The sequence below is a fragment of the Acartia tonsa genome, chromosome 15 (genome assembly GCF_053477335.1).
Source record: "Acartia tonsa isolate MP-2025a chromosome 15, ASM5347733v1, whole genome shotgun sequence".
Classification (NCBI taxonomy): Eukaryota; Metazoa; Arthropoda; class Copepoda; order Calanoida; family Acartiidae; genus Acartia; species Acartia tonsa.
The window spans coordinates 15,523,583-15,547,304 of record NC_137274.1 but is presented as its reverse complement, the minus strand read 5'-3'; the positions used below and the strand labels follow the sequence as shown (position 1 = coordinate 15,547,304).

The 23,722-nt window shown below is 36.8% G+C and overlaps 2 protein-coding genes and 1 long non-coding RNA gene across 18 annotated transcripts in view; 1 reads left to right on the top strand and 2 right to left on the bottom strand.

Moving 5' to 3' along the window:
* Positions 1–822: 822 nt before the first annotated feature.
* Positions 823–4,592, top strand: LOC145307083 (uncharacterized). Of its 3 annotated transcripts, XR_013875293.1 has the most exons (8): positions 823–1,192; positions 1,432–1,488; positions 1,926–1,966; positions 2,304–2,441; positions 2,822–2,905; positions 3,299–3,383; positions 3,570–3,635; positions 4,457–4,592. XR_013875293.1 is itself a non-coding variant. In XM_080149420.1 (6 exons), exons 1-5 carry the CDS (start codon positions 1,003–1,005, stop codon positions 2,879–2,881), a joined length of 486 nt encoding a protein of 161 aa, XP_080005546.1. In that variant the 5' UTR covers positions 823–1,002; the 3' UTR covers positions 2,882–2,905; positions 3,299–4,466. The 3 variants fall into 3 exon arrangements, 1 of the variants encoding a protein (XP_080005546.1); XR_013875292.1 differs by having other exon boundaries at positions 3,570–4,466; XM_080149420.1 differs by having other exon boundaries at positions 3,299–4,466.
* A 1,294-nt stretch (positions 4,593–5,886) lies between these two features.
* LOC145307248 (uncharacterized) lies at positions 5,887–6,910 on the bottom strand. Its single transcript, XR_013875366.1, has 2 exons — positions 6,856–6,910; positions 5,887–6,273 (listed from the first exon to the last, which is right to left on the bottom strand). It is a non-coding gene; the product is annotated as an uncharacterized LOC145307248 (long non-coding RNA).
* An 876-nt stretch (positions 6,911–7,786) lies between these two features.
* Positions 7,787–23,722, bottom strand: part of LOC145307623 (uncharacterized) — a 38,041-nt gene continuing 22,105 nt past the window's right edge. For 3 of the 14 annotated variants that reach the window (XM_080150091.1, XM_080150092.1, XM_080150083.1), the window contains 4 exons: positions 17,198–17,269; positions 14,245–14,365; positions 8,730–8,777; positions 7,787–7,956 (listed from right to left, as the gene is read on the bottom strand). In XM_080150091.1, coding sequence (XP_080006217.1) covers positions 7,802–7,956; positions 8,730–8,777; positions 14,245–14,365; positions 17,198–17,269 — 396 coding nt within the window. In that variant the 3' untranslated portion in view covers positions 7,787–7,801. The other 11 variants (XM_080150089.1, XM_080150090.1, XM_080150084.1 and 8 more) reach the window with 11 other exon arrangements.

Sequence of the window (23,722 nt, the reverse complement as noted above, 5' to 3'; positions counted from 1 at the left end):
ACACCGTTTATTGATCCTTTAGCCCAACGTTTATAATGCACTAGTGAAATACTGTCTGTCCGAACCAAAAATTCACGAAACCTACAAAAGTGTAAAAAATTCTTTAATGCATACACTAATGCACCTAATTCTCCTTTATAGGAAGGATAATTTTGTTCTGCAGCATTACACTTTTTACTACAGACACCAAACACTCTCTCTACACCATCCTGTTCTTGCGAAATAATCCCTGCAAAATACTGAGAACTATAATCTACATCCACGATAAAAAGATTAGGATTATCCCATTGAGGATAGCCTTTACACATTTCAGTCTTGAACATTTCCATAAATTCAGTCCATACTCTGTCCAATTCTTCTGTCCACTTTATTATAGTGTCATTCCTGTGACTATCCAACATGCACGACCTCTTGGCATAATCAGCAAAATATCCTCTGTAATAATTAGTAAATCCCAAAAATTTCTGCAACTCCTTCCCTGTTCTAGGCTTGCCCCAATCCTTAATCCGTTCCAAATATGCAGGATTCATTTTCAATCCATCGGCACTAATAATATGCCCCAAATAATGGCATTCTCTAGTCAATAAATCACACTTATCTAAATTCAATTTCAGGTTGACCTGCCTAAGAACTTGAAACAGTGCCTGCAGATGCTCTACATGTTCCTCTGGACTTGATGAAAACACGATCAGATCGTCCAAGTAGCTGATACAGAATCCATACATACCTGGCAGGATAGACAGCACCTTATCCATCAGAGCACAGAACAGGCTGGGTGCATTACACAACCCAAATGGCAACCTGTTAAACAAATACATCCTGTTTGCTGCACTAAAAGCTGTCAACGGTTTAGAGTCTTCATCCATAGTCATCGAATGGTAGGCAGCTGTCAAGTCAAGAGTACTGAACACCTTGCCAGAACCCAGCTTCGTCAGATTATCCGAGATCAGTGGCAGCGGCCACGCCACCCGCTTAGTCACGTTGTTCAGGTTGCGGAAATCGATGACAAACCTCAACTTAGCCTCTGCTCCAGGTGCAGCCTTCTTTTTCACAGCAAAAATAGGACTAGACCAATCCGAGAAACCCTCCTCAATAATGCCAGCATCCAGCCATTTGGTTAACTGTTCCTTCAATTTAGCATCGTACTCTGGATTCAAAGGAATATTTCTGGCCTTCACAGGTTTAGCTCCAGGTAACAATTCTATATTATATGTCATTAATCTACAATCACCAATATCTGAATCATTCATTGAAAAGATATCAAAATTTTCCAAACAAATTTTAATAATCCTGGGTTTCAATTCTGGATTTTCCTTAATCATCTGGTTTTCATCTAACTTCAATTTTTGAATAATAAACTGTACCCGTTCATGCATTTTTTGCCCCGACAACTTTTCTGGCTTATCCAATTCATTAATTGTTTTATTACAGGTAACATCTTGATTATCCATGATGAAACAATGCCCCATCTTCACATTTCTCAGCAAGGTAATAGGTTTTATTGACGCATTAACCACATTAACCACACAGGACCCATCTTTCCGTGGCTGATACACCCCCTCAATAATCATAATCCCATTGCCACTTGTCATCTTAGAAGAATTAGGGGACACGTACCAAAGCCCATCATTCTTTAATCCAGTCACATGCACCACAGCGGTAGATCCTCCAGGATAAAAAATAGTTTTATCCAGCAACTTCACATTATACTTCGTTGAATATAACTCTCCAAACCCACCCCCCTCCTTTATCCCTGGCAAGGTAGGTTTAGATGGAATTTCAGAATTCATTCGTCCGGACAAAATAGGAATTTTCTGTATCTCCGCCACCACCTGTTTCTGTAAACAGGAATTAATAGGAACAGATTCCCCACAAAATTCAAACATATCTTCATCCAAACAAATATTAATTTTATTCTTTTTCAGGAAATCAGATCCAAGATTTACCAACCTACTCGTCACCTCAGGTACATAAAATATCTCCGTAAACACAGCTTGAGTTCCAGCAAATCTAAATTTCAACTCAACATATCCAATAATATTAACTTTCTTTAAATCTACTGAATATGCTGATAATTTAGCAGGACAAAACTCAATTCCATGTTTATCAAGAATTTCTCTAGATATCAAAGAATTAAAATTATTTCCTGTATCAATAATTCCTAACTCCTTCACCGGAATATCAGCCCCAGGCACAAGAAATTCTAAATCCGCACAAATAGGCATTTTCGTTATCTTCAAAAACTTCACAATCTCTCGAAAACACTAGTCATTATAATTAATTAATATATCCATATATTTTAGATATACATCATTCCACTACACAGCAGTCAGCCCCCCATCTGTCACCAGCCGCCAACATACTGTTCAATTTATGAAATCCTGTACATCTCCCAGACTACCAGCATCACACAGCTACACTCCAAGCCTTTTCTTATACAAGTAAGTACCTCTCGAAGTATTCAACCTTGCATAGGTACCTATCAAAATATAATATATAGTAGATATATATATATATATATAAATATATATATATAATGTTTTCATTAACACGATCACACCTTGACTGAAGAATAAACAAGACAGTAATACTTTATAAAGTTGAGAGCAATAATGTGAATACACAACAGCAAAATTAACTATTTACAGTACTATAGCCTATATAATGAATATGAATAAAAGAACGATCTATAAATTTCATCCTAAAATGAGATTTATACATCGAATCAATCATATCCATTACATAGGATACTGCTGAAAATTGTTTCTGGCTATGTCAGCAATCATAGCCTCATACTGTTTCTCATCTCTGCTCTTTTCAGAATCCACCACAGGCCCCACCTGATTGCCCCACCTATCCACAACAGGCCCCACCTGATTGACTGTCTTCTTCAGAAACTGCTCAGGTATTACCCTATTATTAGGCACTCCAGGACCCTCTTTCTTTTCGCTACCGGCTGAGAAAAACTTAGCTTTGGTCTTTCCTATGCGAGAATCAGGAGCTGGCGGCTTGCCGTCTCTCTTCTGCCAGCAACTAGCCACTACATGACCTTTTTTCCCACAATACCAACAAATCATAGTTTTAGCCTTCGAATTCAGAGCCCCAATCACGTTCTCAACCTGATCCCAAGGAATATCATCATCCCCTTCAATCCACGCATTATTATCGCCAATCTCTGACCTGCCCTCCATATCAGATACATGCACTTCACTGATTACAGGCCTAGCTTTTACCTCCCTAGAATCCTCTAGCCTCAACCCTTCCATAGCCTGAGAATAACAGGACGTTACATTTTCAGGTGACACGTGTCCAGAACGAGCCCAGCTTATATAATGCTGACCTCTGCGAATCAAATAAGTCAAGAAAGCACTGTAATCTTCCAGGTAATGCATAGATTCAATGAAATTAGCCATATCTCTAGCTAAATCAGAAAACAGCAAATTCTTAGCCACATTATTGTAAAAATCACGCCAAGATTGTCTAGAAATTTGACCAGGATGCATAAGCCTAAACAGCCGCAACTTAGCATTGAAAAACACATCCACATTCTGACCACTCTTTTGTTTCAGGGCGTAAAAGAATTCGGTAGCCGACTCTGTATCAGCAAAGGGTATCACCAACCTTCTTATCAACAGGTAATAACCTAAAGCACTTAAGGAAGCATTAGCCTCCGGCGTAATAAGCCTCCCCATCTTCTTCCCTTTGCACTCAAAAATCCTATTGTACAGGACGTCCTTGAAAAGCATAGGATCCTCCAACTTTGCGAACCTAGCAACCCTCCATAAGGATAAGAAATAATCCTCAAAATCAATGTTTCCATCCCAAAATGGAGCATCCCGCACAAAATCACTATCCCACTTGACTCCTCTTACAAGACAAAACTCCTTAAACTGCTCCTCTACAGTCTGTTGGCTTACACTACCGCCGGCCACCTTTTTATAGGCCTTAAGCACTTCAGCCCTTTCCTCAATTAAAGGAAATATATCCAACAATTGATTCTCATATTCGGTCAGACAACTCTCACGAACATTCATCCAATTTCCATTTCCAACAGGACCTAAAAACTCAATCTGCGAAAACTTCAAATGACCAGGAGCACTTTTCCCTCTTTTAGCCTCAAAATTGGTAGAATCCAATTTAGCCTCCACACTCAAACGATTAATGAAAGATGTATTAAACGAATCATCTCCCGTCGCTTTGACTGCAGATACACTAGCCCCCATACTTGTCTCATACAAAAAACCACTAATATCCCCATCCACTGGCAATTGCGCCACCTTTTTCTTAATAGTAGCCAAATCAACATCATAACCTAACTTCTTATGCTCATCAGAGTTCTTAAACTCTTTCACCTTATTCTCCAGCCGTTTATTCGCCGCCGTTAACTTATCCACCTGACCTTTGACAGTCGTATGCTCCTGCAACATTGCCCTAACATATTTTTTTATGCTTTCAGGCACAACGTCATTCTCCACCTCGCCCAACGCCAACTCCACATTCGCATTAGCACCTGCACCAGCATCCTCAGCCGCAGCATCCTCCTCCTCCCAATTTTCGGGAGTTCCATCATCATCCTGACTGTCATTCTCCCGAGGACGTTTAGGCGGCCATCCACGCTTGCCTTCAGTTTTACCCCGCTCTCCTTTTTCTCCATCAGCCATATCCGAGCACTGGAACTAGATCCGCCGTGAAATTTAGATCAAAAGAGTTAAAGAATGAAATTCCACAGAAACCTGAAATATAAATCAAGTTAGAAATATAAAAATTAAAACAAAACTGTGAAAAATCCGAGATAAAAAATATCTCAAAAAGTTATTGACTTCAAATTAAACACCACTTCCCCCACCCTTAACTCAGCAGCAGGTCTAAATAACACGTAGCACAATAAGACTGCGCCAAATGTGATATAGACAGACTTACATAAGTTAATGATAGAGTAGACTTAATGTTCAATTCAAAATGCAAACAGATTTTTAAGTATTTATTATATTGGATTAAATGCAGTTTTTGAGTAAATAAGATTATATATTGATACTATATTTAGAAATGATTAAATATGTTAATAAGTCAAAACTACTGATTATTCAAAGCTGGATAGTTCTGAAGTAGCAGGATGTCTGTCTGTATATCAGGACACCGAACAACAGGATGACTGTCTGTTTAATTAATACAATGTATTAATTAACTATGCACTTTGAAGGGGTAGAATATCTGCCTATGCAAACTATCTAAAGTAGTAGGATGTCTGTAAATAGCTGTATTGGTCTTAATAAAGACTCGAACCCAAACCAGATAATGTTCTGTGTTAGGACTCTCAATATCAACTGACTTAAATATATTTTCTCTTTATTCTTTCTGAGAGCAATTAAAGAGTAATTAAGAGTAACAACTAACATATGTCTGCAAACTTAAATATATGACATCACAACATAAATATATGACACTACTTTCCCTTCTCTTGGTGAAGATATCTTCAACGCCGATACGATTTTTGAAATGTAAGATTCCACTTTCCCCTCTCTTGGTGAAGATATCTTCAACGCCGATACGATATTTGAAATTTAAGATTCCACTTTTGCCTCTCTTGGTGAAGATATCTTCAACAAGAGAGACAAAAGTGGAATCTTATATTTCAAAAATCGTATCGGCGTTGAAGATTTCTTCACCAAGAGAGGGGAAAGTGGAAGGGTAGATTACAGTTTTAGAGGGTCCAAACCATAATCATAGATTATATTTCTGCTTCTATAAAAATGGATTCAACTCCCTAACTGTCTAATGGCGTCTTTATGAAAATATAATCTCGTCTTTATTATAATAATGTAATGGCGTCTTTTTTTATAAAAATAGAAAGTCGTCTTTATTTAACAAATATATAATGTTGCCTTCTTTATGAAAATGTAAATTTGTCTTCTTTAATAAATGTAATGTCTTCTTTAATGTAAACATGGGAAGTTGTCTTCATTATGAAAATATATTGTCGTCTTTATTATAATAATGTAATGTCGTCTTTTTTATAAAAGTACAATGTCGTCTTTTTTTAATAATGTAATGTCGTCTTTTTTTTTTTATAAAAGTACGATGTCGTCTTTTTTTAATCATGTAATGTCGTCTTTTTTATAAAGATGGAAAGTCGTCTTTTCACTAAGATGGTGGTGGAGGGAACACAGCAAATGTTCTTGAGTTGAGGTTGAGTGGATGATGAGCTGCGGCTGCTGTGGTTGTGGCTGCTGGCGGCTGTTGTTGTTGTAACAACTGCTGTGCAAACACGGCAGCCTAACAAATACACACAATTTATTCTACAGAATGTTCTCAAGGGATGTTGATGATAATTCAGCTTATACCAACAATGAAATTAATTCAGGGGAAAAAATCACGAAACCTATATGTGATTTTCAGCTGTCATTGGGGGGGGGGGGGGGGCAACACTTGGTAGAATTGATGCTCTTTTCAACTGCCCCCCAAATATCATTTAGATTTATTTCGCTTGTTGGCCATACCTTATTATTTACCAATTACAATTTCTCAATTCATAAAAGGACTTTATGCCAAGTTTGAAAGCTTTAGAACAAATCTACCAAAAAAGCTTTGCTATTAAAATGCATAGAGAAAGGGGACAATTGCATGTTTATTACACGAGACCCCAAAGTTTTATAATAACATTTTCTTATTTGTTATCAATTTATGGGACTTCAGTGAATTTTGATTGGTTGGTTCATTGAGTGTTCAAACGTTTCAATCATTTCTTTTAACCTACAGAAGGGAAAATTTTGTGTAACATCATTAGGGATGTACATCAATTTATTGGCCATTGTCTTATCCCTTTAGATCCCTGTTCAAATGAATGTGTGTATGCGCCTGGGAGTTGAGCATGAGGGTTGATGGCTGTGAGGTAATATGATTTGGTCCTGGAACATACAATATATTAAAGGATTCTTGGGCAACATGTATATAAAGGGGGGGGGGGGGAGGGGGTTTGTTAATGCAACCATCTCGTAATCAATGTGCAAATGGCGCTTAAAACTAGAATTTCGTTATGAAACTTGGCAAGTATAATCCTTGGTAGGTCTATTTTCCCTAAATCAAACAAAAAGTTGGAAAAGTAACGGCTAACTGATCAGCCGTTTTGTGGCTATCTTTAGGGCAAATCTATCATTAATTACGTAGGAATCATCTTATTGAAACATATTTTTGCTTTAACTCAGGTGAAATGATACCAAAATTCATTTTTTAGATTTCTAGTACCAGCAGCTACCGGCAAGAACCGGTTGAAAACATCTGGGAGCGGCAAAGAGTTTGATGTGTAGATAGGGCTTGTGACGGATTTGCCTTGTAAATAGCAAAAAAATTACTTAACGGCAGAACCGCCAGCTATTAGCCGTTACTTTTCCAACTTTTTGTTCGCTTTAGGGAAGATAAACCTACCAAGGATTACTCATGCCAAGTTGTATAACGAAATTTAAATTCTAAGCGCCATTTGCGCATTGATTACGAGATGGTTGCAATAAAAAAAAACCTTAGGGACAACCATTTAGTGATAATTGAATAGAAACTACGCTCATGAAATGGTAGATAGATATACATACATGTATGTATAGAGATTAGTTACTATATGGTTGGATATCCTTATAATAAAGTAACAGAATGTATGTTTGTCTTTCTGTTTGTACTGAAGGATCTCACTGACTACTGAATCGATATGGTTCTCCTTAACAGGGTTGCTTTCCATAGGTCCCGAACGTTCACAGCTATTTTGGCAATTTTCACGCTAAATTTGGGGAAAACCACAAAATTGTCGAAAATCCTAGTAACAAAATAATCCTTTAATGGTTCCTGTGGCCGCATTTCCTCCGGGTGCCTCCAGAAGGCCTCCAGGTGTCTCCAGCAGTCCTCCGGGTGTCTCTAGCAAGCCTCCAGGTATAATCTCGTGCTTCTGCTTGTAATGCTTAGTTAGGTTACCTAGATTGAAGAAGAGATAGTTGCATCTAGTGCATTTAAAGAGGACTGACGGTGACGGTGAATTAAAGAGTAGCTTCACTACTAACAAGCAAAAGGGATAGTTATATAGGGTGCATTTAATTAGATGAGGTACATGGAGTAATAAACTTGTTTTAAAATTTCAGAAATATGATTGCGAGCAGAAATGACAAAGATAAATCCAAAAATTTTATTTTATGAAAATATTAATCTTTAAGATGCATATATTTAACAATTTCACAACAGTATAAGCCTTAATATTTTCAAATTTTTTTATGGTAAATTACTTTAAATTATCACCTAGCATTTTACGTAATGGGAAATTTATTCCTAACAGACATCTAAAGGGCATTGAAAAATGACACTAAATCCCCTCCGCCTTTTAAGGGTGAAGGAGGTGGATGGGGTTAATGCAACCATCTTGTAATCAGGGAACAAATGACTTTTTTAACTCTTTGTTCGATTTAGGGAAAATAGACCTACCAAGGATTACTTAGGACAAGTTTCATAACGAAATTCGGATTCTAAGTGCCATTTGAGAACTTATTACGAGATGAATACTTTAAAATAAACTTTTATTTAAAAAACAATAGGGTGGAGCTCGAAAGGCCTTTTGAGGGAAATCATCACAAAATAATTAAAAAAAAAAAAAAAATTCGCCTCAGGGGTTAGGCATAGGAAAATAAAAAAATAAAAGGAAGGAGGGGGGGGGGCACTAAACGCACTTTGAGGGAAATCATCACAAACAAAATTACCTTTATCCACAGCTGAATAATCACATTTATCACAATAATATCTCAAACCTGAAAATTAATATTGGTCAAATAAGTTATTTTTCTAATTAGGGTTGGCAATCCGAATCTGCAATCAGAAATCTGCAATTTTTGGACCCAGAATCCGAAATTTAATTGCGGATTCGGATTGTTAATTTTTATGACTTTTGTAGCAAAGTGTTTTTTTATTTAAAATATAGCACACAAAACTAAAAACGTATTTTATTGAATATTAACTTTAGGTAAAATGGAAGTTAGCATCCAAAGTGTTTATTTATTTATTTTCACAGTAGCTTTTCATGCTTATTTTAGGTTAGGTTAGGTAAAGAAGTGGTTAACAAATGGCCGGTGTACAATTTTTTTTATTTTTAAAAAGAACTTAATAAATATGCTAGAATCCGCAATCCGCAATGATACAATCCACGGATTAATCCGCATTTTTTTTGGGGCGGATTTGTGTAAGAATCCGAATCCGTTCTAAAAAATGGGCGGATTACCAACCTTCAATTCTAATACTGAGTTCCTATTGGTCTAAATAAGGGATAGTTTTTTAAAAAGGGGAAATGCAGCAGACAAAATTCTCCAGCAGAGCCAGCCTCTGATATAGTCAATAATATGCAAAAATCTAATCCTGCTAATTTTCAGGAGAAAAGAAAGAATCTGGCTAGGAAAAATGGAGGGGATGAGGATAGGCAGGGGAGGGAGAAGCCTAAAAAAGCAAAGCTTGATAACACCTCATCTTTCGCCAGCGCACTTAAGAAGGGAATGGGGATTGAAATCAGATCAACCAGGAGCAACGCTGATCTTGATCAGACTGATTTTAATCACCTGGAGTTGTACATGACCAACACGTACATCGCAACCAAGGAAAAACCCACTTTTCATATTGTAAAAGATATGGTAGAACGTGGACGTTCTATGGGTGGAGTCTGGTATGTTGTAAAGAACAAAAACTACCTTAATTGGATCTTGGAGTGCATCCCAAAGGCAGGTATACCTGAAGGAAGAACAGACTATGGATACAAGGTCTTTGGTCCAGGTGAAAGGCCCTATAGATACTTCCTAATCAAAGGTATCAAGCAGGAGCTCTGGAGAACAAGGGAGGAATTTGTCACGCTCATCAGAGCACTAAATCCTCATCTTGACTACATTGTAGAGGATTTCCAGGATGGCTCTAAAAGACCAACCCACATTAGAGTCTGTAACGGACTCCTCAACAAGAGGAAGGAGATAAATGGCAAAGGTCATTTTTCAATCACTCTGGAACTTGATGAAGCCATGATCAAGGACTTGATAAAGGAGGACAACCTCATCTCGGTAGCACTCTTCTCACAGATTAAAGCTGTGGGCGGTGGCATCGAAAAGGCCATGAGGCTGATGGGTGTAAAGGAAAGGGAGGGCGCCACTAGCCTCGAAGATCTCCTGGCTGACACCAAGCTGCAGGATGATATAGAGGACATGATTGTAAAGGATGTGGACACCAACCAGGATCATGCAGAAATCCAAATGGAATCTGCCATGGAAAATGGTGAATAGGTAAAAATTTATTTTTCAATAATCGGCGTAGGGATAGGTCAGGTGAAGCCATAAAAATCTCACAGTTAAATCTCCATCACTGTGTGACAGCTATGACTACACATGATCAATTTTTACATAGAAATCATAATAAAGGTAAATCGCAAATTAAATACTCTGGTTCCATTTCTCTCATACAGGAACCTTATTTTAATGCAAGAAACTTTAAGGTCCAAGGCTTTTCAAAGGATTTAAAACTCTTTGTTGGTACTAATAACAGCAAACTCCGTGCTTGTATCGTTGTAAGTAAAAATATTGATGCCTGGCTTATTAACCAATTCTCAAATGAGGATATGGTAACAATAGGGATCAAACAAAACAATAATATTAACATTTATTGCTCTGTCTATTTACCATATGATAGTCCATCCCCGCCCCCCAGTGACTCACTAATTAAGTTGGTGGATCATTGTAGGGTTAAGGGTTGGGGTATCATTATAGGATCTGATGCTAACAGCTGGAACCAGGTCTGGGGCTCCTCAGACAATAACCCCCGGGGGACAGCCCTCTTGGACTGGATCCTGGGGACTCAACTACATATTGTAAATAAAGGTAATAAACCAACTTTTAATGATATTAGGAGGGAACAGGTTATAGATATAACCTTATGTAGTAATAATATTGTGGATAACATTGAAAACTGGCATGTCAGCAATGACGTCACTCTCTCTGATCACAACAGAATAGAGTTTGACTTTATTCTTGAACATGCAGATAACTCAGATGATACCTACAGAAATATTAAAAAAACCAATTGGTCAACTTTTAAAAATGAATTAAAGGGAAATTTTCAGGACTCAGGTAGCGAGGACATTGATACAATGGCCACAGAGCTTGAAGAGGCCATAATTAAGTCTTATTTAAGTAGTAGTAAGTTACTTAAATTCAAAAAAAATAAAAAGCCACCCTGGTGGAACAAAGACCTTACTATACTCCAAAAAAAGGTCCATTCTACTAGGATAAAGTGTAACAGGTATAAAACACCAGAAAACCAGGAGGAACATAATTCCTTCAAAAGGGATTATAAGTACAAAATTAGGAAGGCAAAGGAGGAGGGTTGGCAAAAATTCTGCACAGAATTAGAAGATCTGACCTCTGCAGCCAGACTACAGAAAACATTAAAACAAGGTAAAAAACAAATGTTGGGTACATATAAAAAACCAGATGGATCATATACAGAGACACCTGAGGAAACTCTAAAACTGTTACTGGACACTCATTTTCCAGACAGTGAGGTAAATATAGATCATATTCCAAGAACATATGAACCAAGTAATCTAGATGTCAACAAGGTAATAAATACCCAATCGGTAAAAGCAGCTTTTAAATCCTTCAAACCATATAAAAGTTGTGGGCCAGACGGGATTTACCCAGCCATGCTACAGCAAGGTATAGACACTATAGTACAAAAGGTAGTTAGTATCTACAGGAAAAGCCTCCAGACGGGAATTATCCCAAAGGCATGGCTAAAGGTAAAAATTGTCTTTATTAGTAAACCAGGTAAAGTAGATTTCAGTGATCCCAAGTCGGTCAGACCCATCAGTCTTACATCCTTCTTGTTAAAGGGTCTAGAACGTATAATTTTCTGGCACCTTAACAAGACAACCTTCAAGTACAACAAGCTTCACCAGAATCTTTTCTCATACCAGGAAGGTAAAGGTACAGAGGATGCTTTGCACTCTCTAGTTCATAAGGTTGAAAAGGCCTTGGAGAAAAAAGAATTTGCAGTTGCTCTATTTCTAGACATAGACGCTGCTTTTTCAAAGGCAAGTATTGAGAGTATTCTCAAAAACATGGAAAGGAAAGGTATTGATCCAGGTATAGTACGCTGGTCTGAATACATGTTAGTACACAGAGAATGTTTTGCAACCTTAAATGGAGAAACAGTAATGAAGGTACCAACTAGAGGCACTCCCCAAGGAGGTATCTTAAGTATCATTTTCTGGAACCTGGAGCCAGATGACCTTCTGGACAGGTTCCCACAGGTACATCCCAGTCTTATAAACTGTTTTGCAGATGATATTGTGGATATCATATCAGGTATTGACATGAGCACCATAGAGTGCAGACTCAGGCAAGACATAAAAATTTTAGAAAAATGGGCCACAGACAGCGGCCTCAGTTTCAGTGGCCAAAAAACCAAGGTAATGGTTTTCACACTGAAAAGAAAGTACAGAAACCCCATATTGTTTTTACAAGGTGAACAAATAGAGGTGGTACAACATTTTAAGTATTTAGGTGTCACCCTAGACAGTAAACTGACCTGGTGTAAACATGTTGAGAACATCACAAACAAGGCCACCAAGACTCTGGCCATGTGCAGGTCAACCATTGGCAGAAATTGGGGACTTAAACCTAAGGTATGTAGATGGATTTATATCAGCCTTATTAGGCCTATATTATCCTATGCAAGTGTTGTATGGCTAAAGGTTGCCATAGAAAAAAGTAAGTTTTGTAAACTTGAAAAAGTTCAAAGACAAGGTTGCCGCCTCACCCTTAGTGCAATGTGCACCACAGGGTCAGAATCAATGGAGACCATCCTAGACATCAGACCCATTGAGATTCATCTCAAGGAAGTGGCCCTAAAAAGCTACATCAGGTTAGTAAGGAATGGAAACTGGAAACATAAACCTGGAGAAACCCATAGTAAGTATAATCATTCAGTTATTGTAACTGAATTAAGCAAAGAAATACAAGATATTTCAATGCCAACGGACAAACTTCTTCTTAAAGAGAGGGAGACCTGTGATTTTAACACCATCATTAAATCCAGGACAGAAATGGAAAGTATTAAAGTTCATATGAAACCCAGAACCCCAAATACAATAAATGTATTCACCGATGGTTCCAAAACAGGAGCAGGTAGCGGCTATGGTTACATTTGTAAAGGCACAACAGATATCAAGGCACAAAACTTTGATCATCTAGGTAAGCTCGCCACTGTTTTCCAAGCTGAATTATCAGCACTGGAACAAGCCGCGGCAAAACTTATTCAACTCAATATTTCGGACAACACTATCAACTTTTTTGTTGACAGTCAGGCCGCCATTATGGCAGTAAGTAATTTCACAGTGGTCAACAAGAGTGTTCTTAATGCAAAGAAAGCTCTTAATATTCTTAGCAAAGATAATATTGTTAATGTAAACTGGATACCAAGTCATGTCGGCCACCTTGGCAACGAGGTGGCGGACAGACTTGCCAAGCTAGGTTCCTATGGAGGCGACAGCCATAGGACCAGGCCAGAACCATACTTACCTGTGTCGCTAACGTACATTAATTCTACCATTAAGGAATGGGGACTCAGAGAACATCAGAAAAAATGGCGAACCAGGAAGAAAAAATCAGACTGCAGGCAGACAAAAATGATGCTACCCAGCATACGTAATAAAGCCTGGAATTTTATCCAAAATTGGACAAGAAGAGATGTCATGTACATAACTCAAATTCTAACAGGACATGCATGTGTTAACAAACACCTTAAAGAAATGGGGTTTGCTGACACAAAAGCATGTGAACATTGCAATGACCCCATTGAATCTATTGAACACATCTTAGGAGATTGTCCCAAATACAATCAAATAAGAGTAAACATCTTCGGTAATAACATTATATTAGCTAAACACTTTTGGGAACTCAATCTGAGGGATTTAGTAAAATTCTTCAAGAAAACCAAAAGATTTAGCTACTTTGAATAAGTATTAGCAACCATAATGTAAATATATATACACACTTATTTTTAGGTAAATACTGTATATACTGTAAGCTCTATTGAGAGAGGAGGAGAGAGAGAGAGAGAGCGGGGAAGGTGGAGAAGATGAGGTATGAGGTGACGGACCTAGAGTCTGGCCTTGGTGATTATCAAGTTGGCTGTGCAGCCCAGGAAGATCACCACCTCACCCGAGGTTATCAGGTAAAAACCAACCTTCATGAACAACTTTGATGTGTTTCTTGAGTCCAGCCTTCGATATTGAGGTGTGATGACATTGGATACAATTATACCTTATCCCCTCATGTTTCACAGCACGGTGCTTGTTCAGATGTACCTAAATATTGAGGTGTGATGACATTGGATACAATTATACCTTATCCCCTCATACTTCAGCGCACGGTGCTTGTTCAGATGTACCTAAATATTGTGGTATAGTGACATTGTATACAATTAAACCTTATCCCCTCATGTTTCACAGCACGGTGCTTGTTCAGATGGACCTAAATATTGAGGTGTGATGACATTGGATACAATTATACCTTATCCCTCATGTTTCACCGCACGGTGCTTGTTCAGATGTACCTAAATATTGAGGTATAGTGACATTGTATACAATTATACCTTATCCCCTCATGTTTCACAGCACGGTGCTTGTTTAGATGTACCTAAATATTGAGGTATGATGACATTGTATGTATACAATTATACCTTATCCCCTCATGTTTCACTGCACGGTGCTTGTTCAGATGTACCTAAATATTGAGGTGTGATGACATTGGATACAATTATACCTTATCCCCTCATACTTCAGCGCACGGTGCTTGTTCAGATGTACCTAAATATTGAGGTGTGATGACATTGGATACAATTATACCTTATCCCCTCATACTTCAGCGCACGGTGCTTGTTCAGATGTACCTAAATATTGAGGTATAGAGACATTGGATACAATTATACCTTATCCCCTCGTGTTTCACTGCACGGTGCTTGTTCAGATGTACCTAAATATTGAGGTGTGATGACATTGTATACAAATATACCTTATCCCTCATGCTTCACAGCACGGTGCTTGTTCAGATGTACCTAAATATTGAGGTATAGTGACATTGTATACAATTATACCTTATCCCCTCATGTTTCACTGCACGGTGCTTGTTCAGATGTACCTAAATATTGAGGTATAGTGATATTGGATACAATTATACCTTATTCCCTCATGTTTCACAGCATGGTGCTTGTTCAGATGTTCCTAAATATTGAGGTATAGTGACATTGGATACAATTATACCTTATTCCCTCATGTTTCACTGCACGGTGCTTGTTCAGATGTTCCTAAATATTGAGGTATAGTGACATTGGATACAATTATACCTTATTCCCTCATGTTTCACAGCATGGTGCTTGTTCAGATGTACCTAAATATTGGGGTATAGTGACATTGTATACAATTATACCTTATCCCTCATGTTTCACTGCACGGTGCTTGTTCAGATGTACCTAAATATTGAGGTGTGATGACATTGGATACAATTATACCTTATCCCCTCATGTTTCACTGCACGGTGCTTGTTCAGATGGACCTAAATATTGAGGTGTGATGACATTGGATACAATTATACCTTATCTCTCATGCTTCACCGCACAGTGCTTGTTCAGATGGACCTAAATATTGAGGTGTGATGACATTGGATACCATTATACCTTATTCCCTCATGTTTCACAGCACGGTGCTTGTTCAGATGTACCTAAATATTGAGGTGTGATGACATTGTATACAATTATACCTTATCCCCTCATGTTTCACAGCACGGTGCTTGTTCAGATGTACCTAAATATTGAGGTGTGATGACATTGGATACAATTATACCTTATCCCCTCGTGTTTCACTGCACGGTGCTTGTTCAGATGTACCTAAATATTACATGGTGCAGGAAGGAGGGGACATTAAACTGTTTAATACACTAGTCCCCAAAGTGTAATAGTAACGTTTTCTTATTCGTTGCCTATACATCCTTGGGGACTTTTATTGAATTTTGATTGGTTGGGTCATTTAGTTAAGTATCCAAACTTTTCAACCACTTATTGCCATCTAAAAAACTGAACATATTGAGTTCTCCATTTTGAAGAAGCTTCTCTTAGGTCCCGGGATGGTTCAAGGCTATTATTTTTCTTCATCTTTCCCCATCAAATAGAAAGTAGAAAGATAGATAGTCAAAATATATATAGAATCAATAAAGATAAAATATATAGAGCTAATGAAAAGAGCTAACCGTTATACGAACTGAGCTAACAATCAGAGACGGACGGACGGAACGACCCTAATTATAGAAAAGCTTCGCTTTTAAAAAGCATAATTAGCTACCTTGCTTGAACCTCAAAGTCACAGATAGATAGAGAGATAGATAGAAAAGAAATATATAGAATTAGGTAGTTAGTAGATAAAGGGTAAAAAAATTGAACAATTATTTATCGCATCGTATTATAGTCAGCTTTCCGCGGAAAGTGAAATCTTCTAAAATTATTAAGATTATAATCAGTTTTGTTAGCCCCAGGGGCCACAGGCCCAGGATATCAAAACAGCATACCTATTAATCTTATGATTTTTATTTAAATATTCGTAAAAATTGGATACAATACGATGCTATACATCATGATTTTTAAGTTTATTATCCAGCGGATATTAATCGGTTTCTGAGCCATACTGAAATAGTTAGTTTTGTTAGCCCCTAGATGCCGAAGGCACGGGCTAACAAAACTGGTTTTAATTTTATAATTGTACATTTTTATATAAACTACGATATACTAAGATGCTATACATGATTTTTCAGTTTGACTGAAGAGAACCGGATATTAACTGGTTTTAAAGCCATTTGCCGAATGCAAGGGCTTTCAAAACTGATTTTAATTTAATGATTGTACATTCTTATATTCGTTGAAAACTGGATATAAATAATACGATACTTTGAATCATTTTTCAGTATGACTGAAGATAACCGGTTCTTATCCACCAGTTTGTAAGCCCTACTGGAAATAGGTACCTTGTTTCAATTAACGAAAAGAGCTAACCGTTACACGAACTGAGCTAACTGTCCGTGACGGACGGACGGACGGACGGACGGGCCCTAATTTTGAGAATGCTTCGCTTTAATTAAATATAATTAGGTACCTTGCTGCTGGCTTGGAATTCACAGTCACTGCAGGGGTATTTGATTCCTTCATGCACACTCTGGATATGTCTACACAGAACAAAACAATATTTTATACACACATACACACACACACACACTCACACATGGATATTTGATTCCTTCATGGACACTCTGGATATGTCTACACAGAACAAAACAATATTTTATACACACATACACACACACACACACACACACTCACACATGGATATTTGATTCCTTCATGGACACTCTGGATATGTCTACACAGAACAAAACAATATTTTATACACACATACACACACACACACACACACACACATACACACATACATACACACTCACACACATGGATATTTGATGCCTTCGTGGACACTTTGGATATGTCTATACAGTACAAAACAATATTTTATACACATACATACATACACACACACACACACACACATACACACATGGATATTTGATGCCTTCATGCACACTCTGGATATGTCTACACAGTACAAAACAATATTTCACACACACATATACACAAACATACACAACACACATATACACAAACATAAACATGGACACTTTGGATATGTCGGCACAGTACAAAACAATATTTTACACACACACATACACACACACACACACACACACACACATACACACACACATACACACACACAACACACACACACACACATGGATATTTGATGCCTTCATGCACACTCTGGATATGTCTACACAGTACAAAACAATATTTTATACACACACATACACACATATACACACTTACACACATACATGCATACACACACACACACACACACAAACACACACACACACACACACATGGATATTTGATGCCTTCATGCTAGGGGATTTTTTTTCCCGGCTTTTTTAGAAATTTAAGTAGTGCCGCTCAAATAAATATACCTTTAGGTTAGAAAACCCTTGTGTTAAAGTTTGAATCGCCTAGGACAAGTCTTTTGCCCAGTAAAATCACATTTTTTTTAAAATGGAGAGGTTTCGTGATTTTTTACCATTTTTTTATTTATTTTTCTTCTATAATCTGAAAAAAACATATAAAATGACATATGGAGTGAAAAAATTAAAACACAGATTATTTGTAATGGTATAAACTAAGTTTTAGGCACGAAAAGGCAAAAAAATAAACAAAAACAATACAAGTTGTGAAAATTATTACTGTTTTATAAAAAAATATTTGATATTTTAGCAAAAAATACACATTATTTGAAAGATTTTTTGGTCATGTTTTTTGGGGTAATCTTTTCTGTTCTTTTTTACCACTTGAAGGCAATCTTGAAGCTTATCTTCCTTGTGATTTTTCAGGATGAAATCAGAAATTAACCTTATATTTCTTTCAGCAGTAACATTCGTTACAGAAATGTTCTTAACTTTTTCTCTGAACTGATGGTATATAGGAGAAGCTGAATCGAAATTAGATTCATGGAGCTGCTTCAGATTTTCAGCTTTAAAACCCAAAGCTTCAAACAAAAGATAAGATTCCTGGTTGACAAGATCTTCCAGCTTCGTGTTGATATCTGGTTCAACTATAGGAGTTGATATTTCTTTATCAAACTCATCAGATTCAGGAACATCAAACTGTAAAATCTCATTTAGAATTGCATGGCGAGAGCTATTACTAAAAAGTAGATGGCACAAGCAAACCAACAGGCTTGATGACAGGCTCTAAAGCAAGACATTTGGCAAAGTGGCCGTTCAGATCACAAATACCTGTGCCAGCTGGTGGTAGTTTTTTTGGGTGGTCAAGTTCCCGGCAAATTCAGGTTTCACCAGCCTCAAGCCTGTCATCAAGCCCGTTGGTTTGCTTGTGCCATCTACTTTTTAGTTATAACATTGACTGGCAATTATTAAAAGCTAGAGCCTGATGTCAAAAAGCAGATGGAGATTGGTGCTGAATATGTAGCTTTTTTTATGCCAAATTCTTTCTCCAGGCTTCATTACCAGCTGTTGCTCCTGCCAATGATTTGAGAGCTATTAAGATAGCAATAACTTTGAAAAATGACAAAGAGCTGGACAGCAGGTATGGTGGGTTGGCACAGGCGTTGTTGGACAGTACAATACGACATACTTGGTATTTAGTTCCCCAGCTTATTGGTCTATCATTGGCTGATGAAGATTTGGAGGTAGAATCTCGCCATGCAATTCTAAATGAGATTTTACAGTTTGATGTTCCTGAATCTGATGAGTTTGATAAAGAAATATCAACTCCTATAGTTGAACCAGATATCAACACGAAGCTGGAAGATCTTGTCAACCAGGAATCTTATCTTTTGTTTGAAGCTTCGGGTTTTAAAGCTGAAAATCTGAAGCAGCTCCATGAATCTAATTTCGATTCAGCTTCTCCTATATACCATCAGTTCAGAAAAAAAGTTAAGAACCTTTCTGTAACGAATGTTACTGCTGAAAGAAATATAAGGTTAATTTCTGATTTCATCCTTAAAAAATTATAAGAAAGATAAGCTTCAAGATTGCCTTCAAGTGGTAAAAAAGAACAGAAAAGATTACCCCAAAAACATGACCAAAATATCTTTCAAATAATGTGTATTTTGTGCTAAAATATCAAATATTTTTTTATAAAACAGTAATAATTTTCACAACTTGTATTGTTTTTGTTAATTTTTTTTGCCTTTTTCATGCCTAAAACTTAGTTTATACCATTACAAATAATCTGTGTTTTAATTTTTTCACTCTATATGTCATTTTATATGTTTTTTTTCAGATTATAGAAGAAAAATAAACAAAAAAATGGTAAAAAATCACGAAACCTCTCCATTTAAAAAAAATGTGATTTTACTGGGCGAAAGACTTGTCCTAGGCGATTCAAACTTTAACACAAGGGTTTTCTAACCTAAAGGTATATTTATTTGAGCGGCACTACTTAAATTTCTAAAAAAGCCGGGAAAAAAAAATCCCCTACTTCATGCACACTCTGGATATGTCTACACAGTACAAAACAATATTTCATACATACACACACACACACACACACACACACACACACACACACACACACACACACACACATGGATATTTGATGCCTTCATGCACACTCTGGATATGTCTACACAGTACAAAACAATATTTCATACATACACACACACACACACACACACACACACACATACACACTCACACACATGGATATTTGATGCCTTCATGCACACTCTGGATATGTCTATGTAGTAAAAAACAATATTTTATACACATACATACATACATACATACACACACACACACACACACACACACACATACACACACACACACACACATGGATATTTGATTCCTTCATGCACACTCTGGATATGTCTACACAGTACAAAACAATATTTCATACATACACACACACACACACACACACACACACACACACACATAGATATTTGATGCCTTCGTGGACACTCTGGATATGTCTACACAGTACAAAACAATATTTCATACACATACATACACACACACATATACACTCACACACTCACACACACATACACACAAACACACACACACACTCACACACTCACACACACATACACACATATACACACTTACACACATACACACATATACACACTTACACACATACATGCATACACACTACCCCGTCCCGGATTTGAAAAATTTTGTTAAAATTTTTGCCCCCAGCCAAAATATGGTTGATTTATGCATAAAAATGACCCATGCAAAATATTTTTTCTGTAGTGCAAAAATTGCGACGGTACAAGCACTGCAAAGTTTTTAAAATCTGCAAAAAACCCTGTTTTTATGGCTTTTTTGGGGCTTTTGTACCATCCCAATTTTAAAGATTTTTACAAAATTTCAATTCAAGTGTGTTGATATATACCTGAAATTTACCAAAAAAAATGGGGGCAGTCTCAATTATAACATATGAAGGTGTAGCAAGTAATCTTCCAAATACAAAATTGTCAAATTGCATACATATATAATAGGGTTGGGCCAGATACTTTTTTGGACGGATACTGGATATCTGGCTGATTTATAATGCCGGATATCCGGCATCTGGCCAGATATCTAGCAAATATCCGGTAATTTGGCCGGATATCTGGTTATTCGGCCGGATATCCGGTATCCGGCCAAAAAAGTATCCCGCCAAAAAAGTATCCAGCCTACCTCTATTATAATAGTATGAAATTTGTTTGATACACAAAACTATCCCTTCTGTAGATTAAACTTAGTGGTTGAAACGTTTATAAACTTAACTTAATAAACCAACCAATCAAAATTCAATAAAATTCGCAAAAGTTGTTAACCTGATGAATTAGAAACACAATTATAAAACTTTGGGGACAAGTGAAATAAACAGTCCAATTTCCCCTCCCTTTCTGAATTATACCAGAGTGTACCAAAAGTCTAATAATAACTAGGGAGGCAGAGCACAATGGGCTGTTAATTACACTAGTCCCTGAAGTTTAAAAAACTTTTTCATTTGTTTGCTCAACAACTTTTTAGATTGTTTGAAATTTTAATTCGTTTAATAAGACGGTCTAACCACTTATTGTAATCAACAGAAAGGGTAAGTTTGTGTATAATCATGGAGTATTTATCCGCCATTGTCTTCTCTATCTAGATCCCTGTACCCAAAGTTATTCAAAGTTATTCAAGAATCTAAAGGGATAAGACAATGTCTAATAAATTGATGTACATCCCCAATAATGATGCAAAAAATTATCCCTTCTGTAGATTAAAACTAGAAGTTGAAACTTTTAAACACTCAACTTAATAAATCAACCAAATAAAATTTACTGAATTTCTCCAATGTTTTAACCCAAATGTAAGAAAACACCGTTATAACACTTTGGGGACTAATTTAATAAACACCTCAATGTTCCATCCCTCCCTGAACTATACAAGAGTGTATCACAAGTCTAATAATAACTAGGGAGGGAGGGGACATTGGGCTGTTTAATACACTAGTCCCGGAAGATTTACAATAACATTTTTTTTATTTCTTGGCTCAACAACTTTGGAGACTTTTATTGAATTTTAATTGGTTGGTTCATTAGGTTTAGTGATCAAACGTTTCAACCACTATGTAATCAACAAAAAAGGGTCAGATTGAGTATCATCATGGGATATACAAATAAATTTATCAGCCATTGTCTTATCCCTCTAGATCCCTGTACCCAAAGTCTTATAATAACTTGAACACTTTCATTTTTATTACATAACAAGAAATAACATGTTACTGAGGGATCTAAGGGATGAGACTATGGCTAATGAATAGATGTACATCCCCATTAATAATACACAAAATTAACCCTTCTGTAGGTTAGAATTAGTGGTAGAAACGATTGAACACTCAAATTAATAAACCAATCCATCAAAATTTATTGAAAGTCCCCAAAGTTATTAAGTCAACGAATAAGAAAAGGTTATTTTCAAACTTTTGGGACTAGTGTATTAAACGTCCTATTTTGTCCCATCTATTTCTGATACTTATTAAATGCAAATCTTTTCTATAATATCAGTCTGAACGAACTCCGTAAAGGTTAGCTCTTTTATTTAATCTAAGCAAGTTGAAATTTTTTGATTGAAAACTTTGGTTGATGATTCCTGTAACAATAAGGGTTTAGAAAGTGTAGCAACTCTGCAATCGGTACTTCTGCTTTATAGCTTTCGTTTTTGATATATTGAAGACGTAAGTTTAATTGAAATTATTGCCAGTTTCCTAAGTGCCAAGTCGAGCACATACCCTCCTCCCCCCCATCTACCGACCTTGAAAAAAGGAAGGGATACTTTCTAGTTTTTTTTTTTTTTTATATATAAGGTCTGGTTTGGATAGTTTATATTGGGTACCAGGGACCCTTGCAAGTTAATATAAGGAGGGAGCGGTTATCAGGGATCAAAAGACACTTTGAGGGAAAGCACCGAACATCTTTTATAAGCTAAGACAGTTCTTTCCATTAGGTCAGTACAAAATTAACAGAGATAAACAATGAATAATGACACATAAAAAGATAATGTTAAAAATTATCTAAGTTTCACAAGAAGAGCTTACCCATAGTACTTTCTAGCGGTAACACTTCTAAAGGACTCTTGGGCACTTTAGAGAAGGGTCGATCCTCTAATTTTATCTAAGTGGTAATAACTGAAACATTCCCTGGATCTATCAGAAACTTTACTGTAAAGAAGAAACAATTGCATACATATATAATAGGGTTCGGCTGATACTTTTTTGGCTGGATACCGGATATCCGGTTGATTTCTAATGACAGATAATCGTTAAATGGCAAATTACCGAATATCTGGCCGAATAAAAAAACATCGGCCGAATAACCGGATAACTGGCCGGATTACCGGATATCCAGCCAAAAAACCGGATATCCGGCCAAATAACCGAATATCCGGCCAAATAACATATATTTGCCGGATATCCGGCCAAATAACATATATTTGCCGGATATCCAGCATTGTAAATCAGCCAGATATCCAGTATCCGTCCAAAAAAGTATCCGGTCCAATCCTATTAT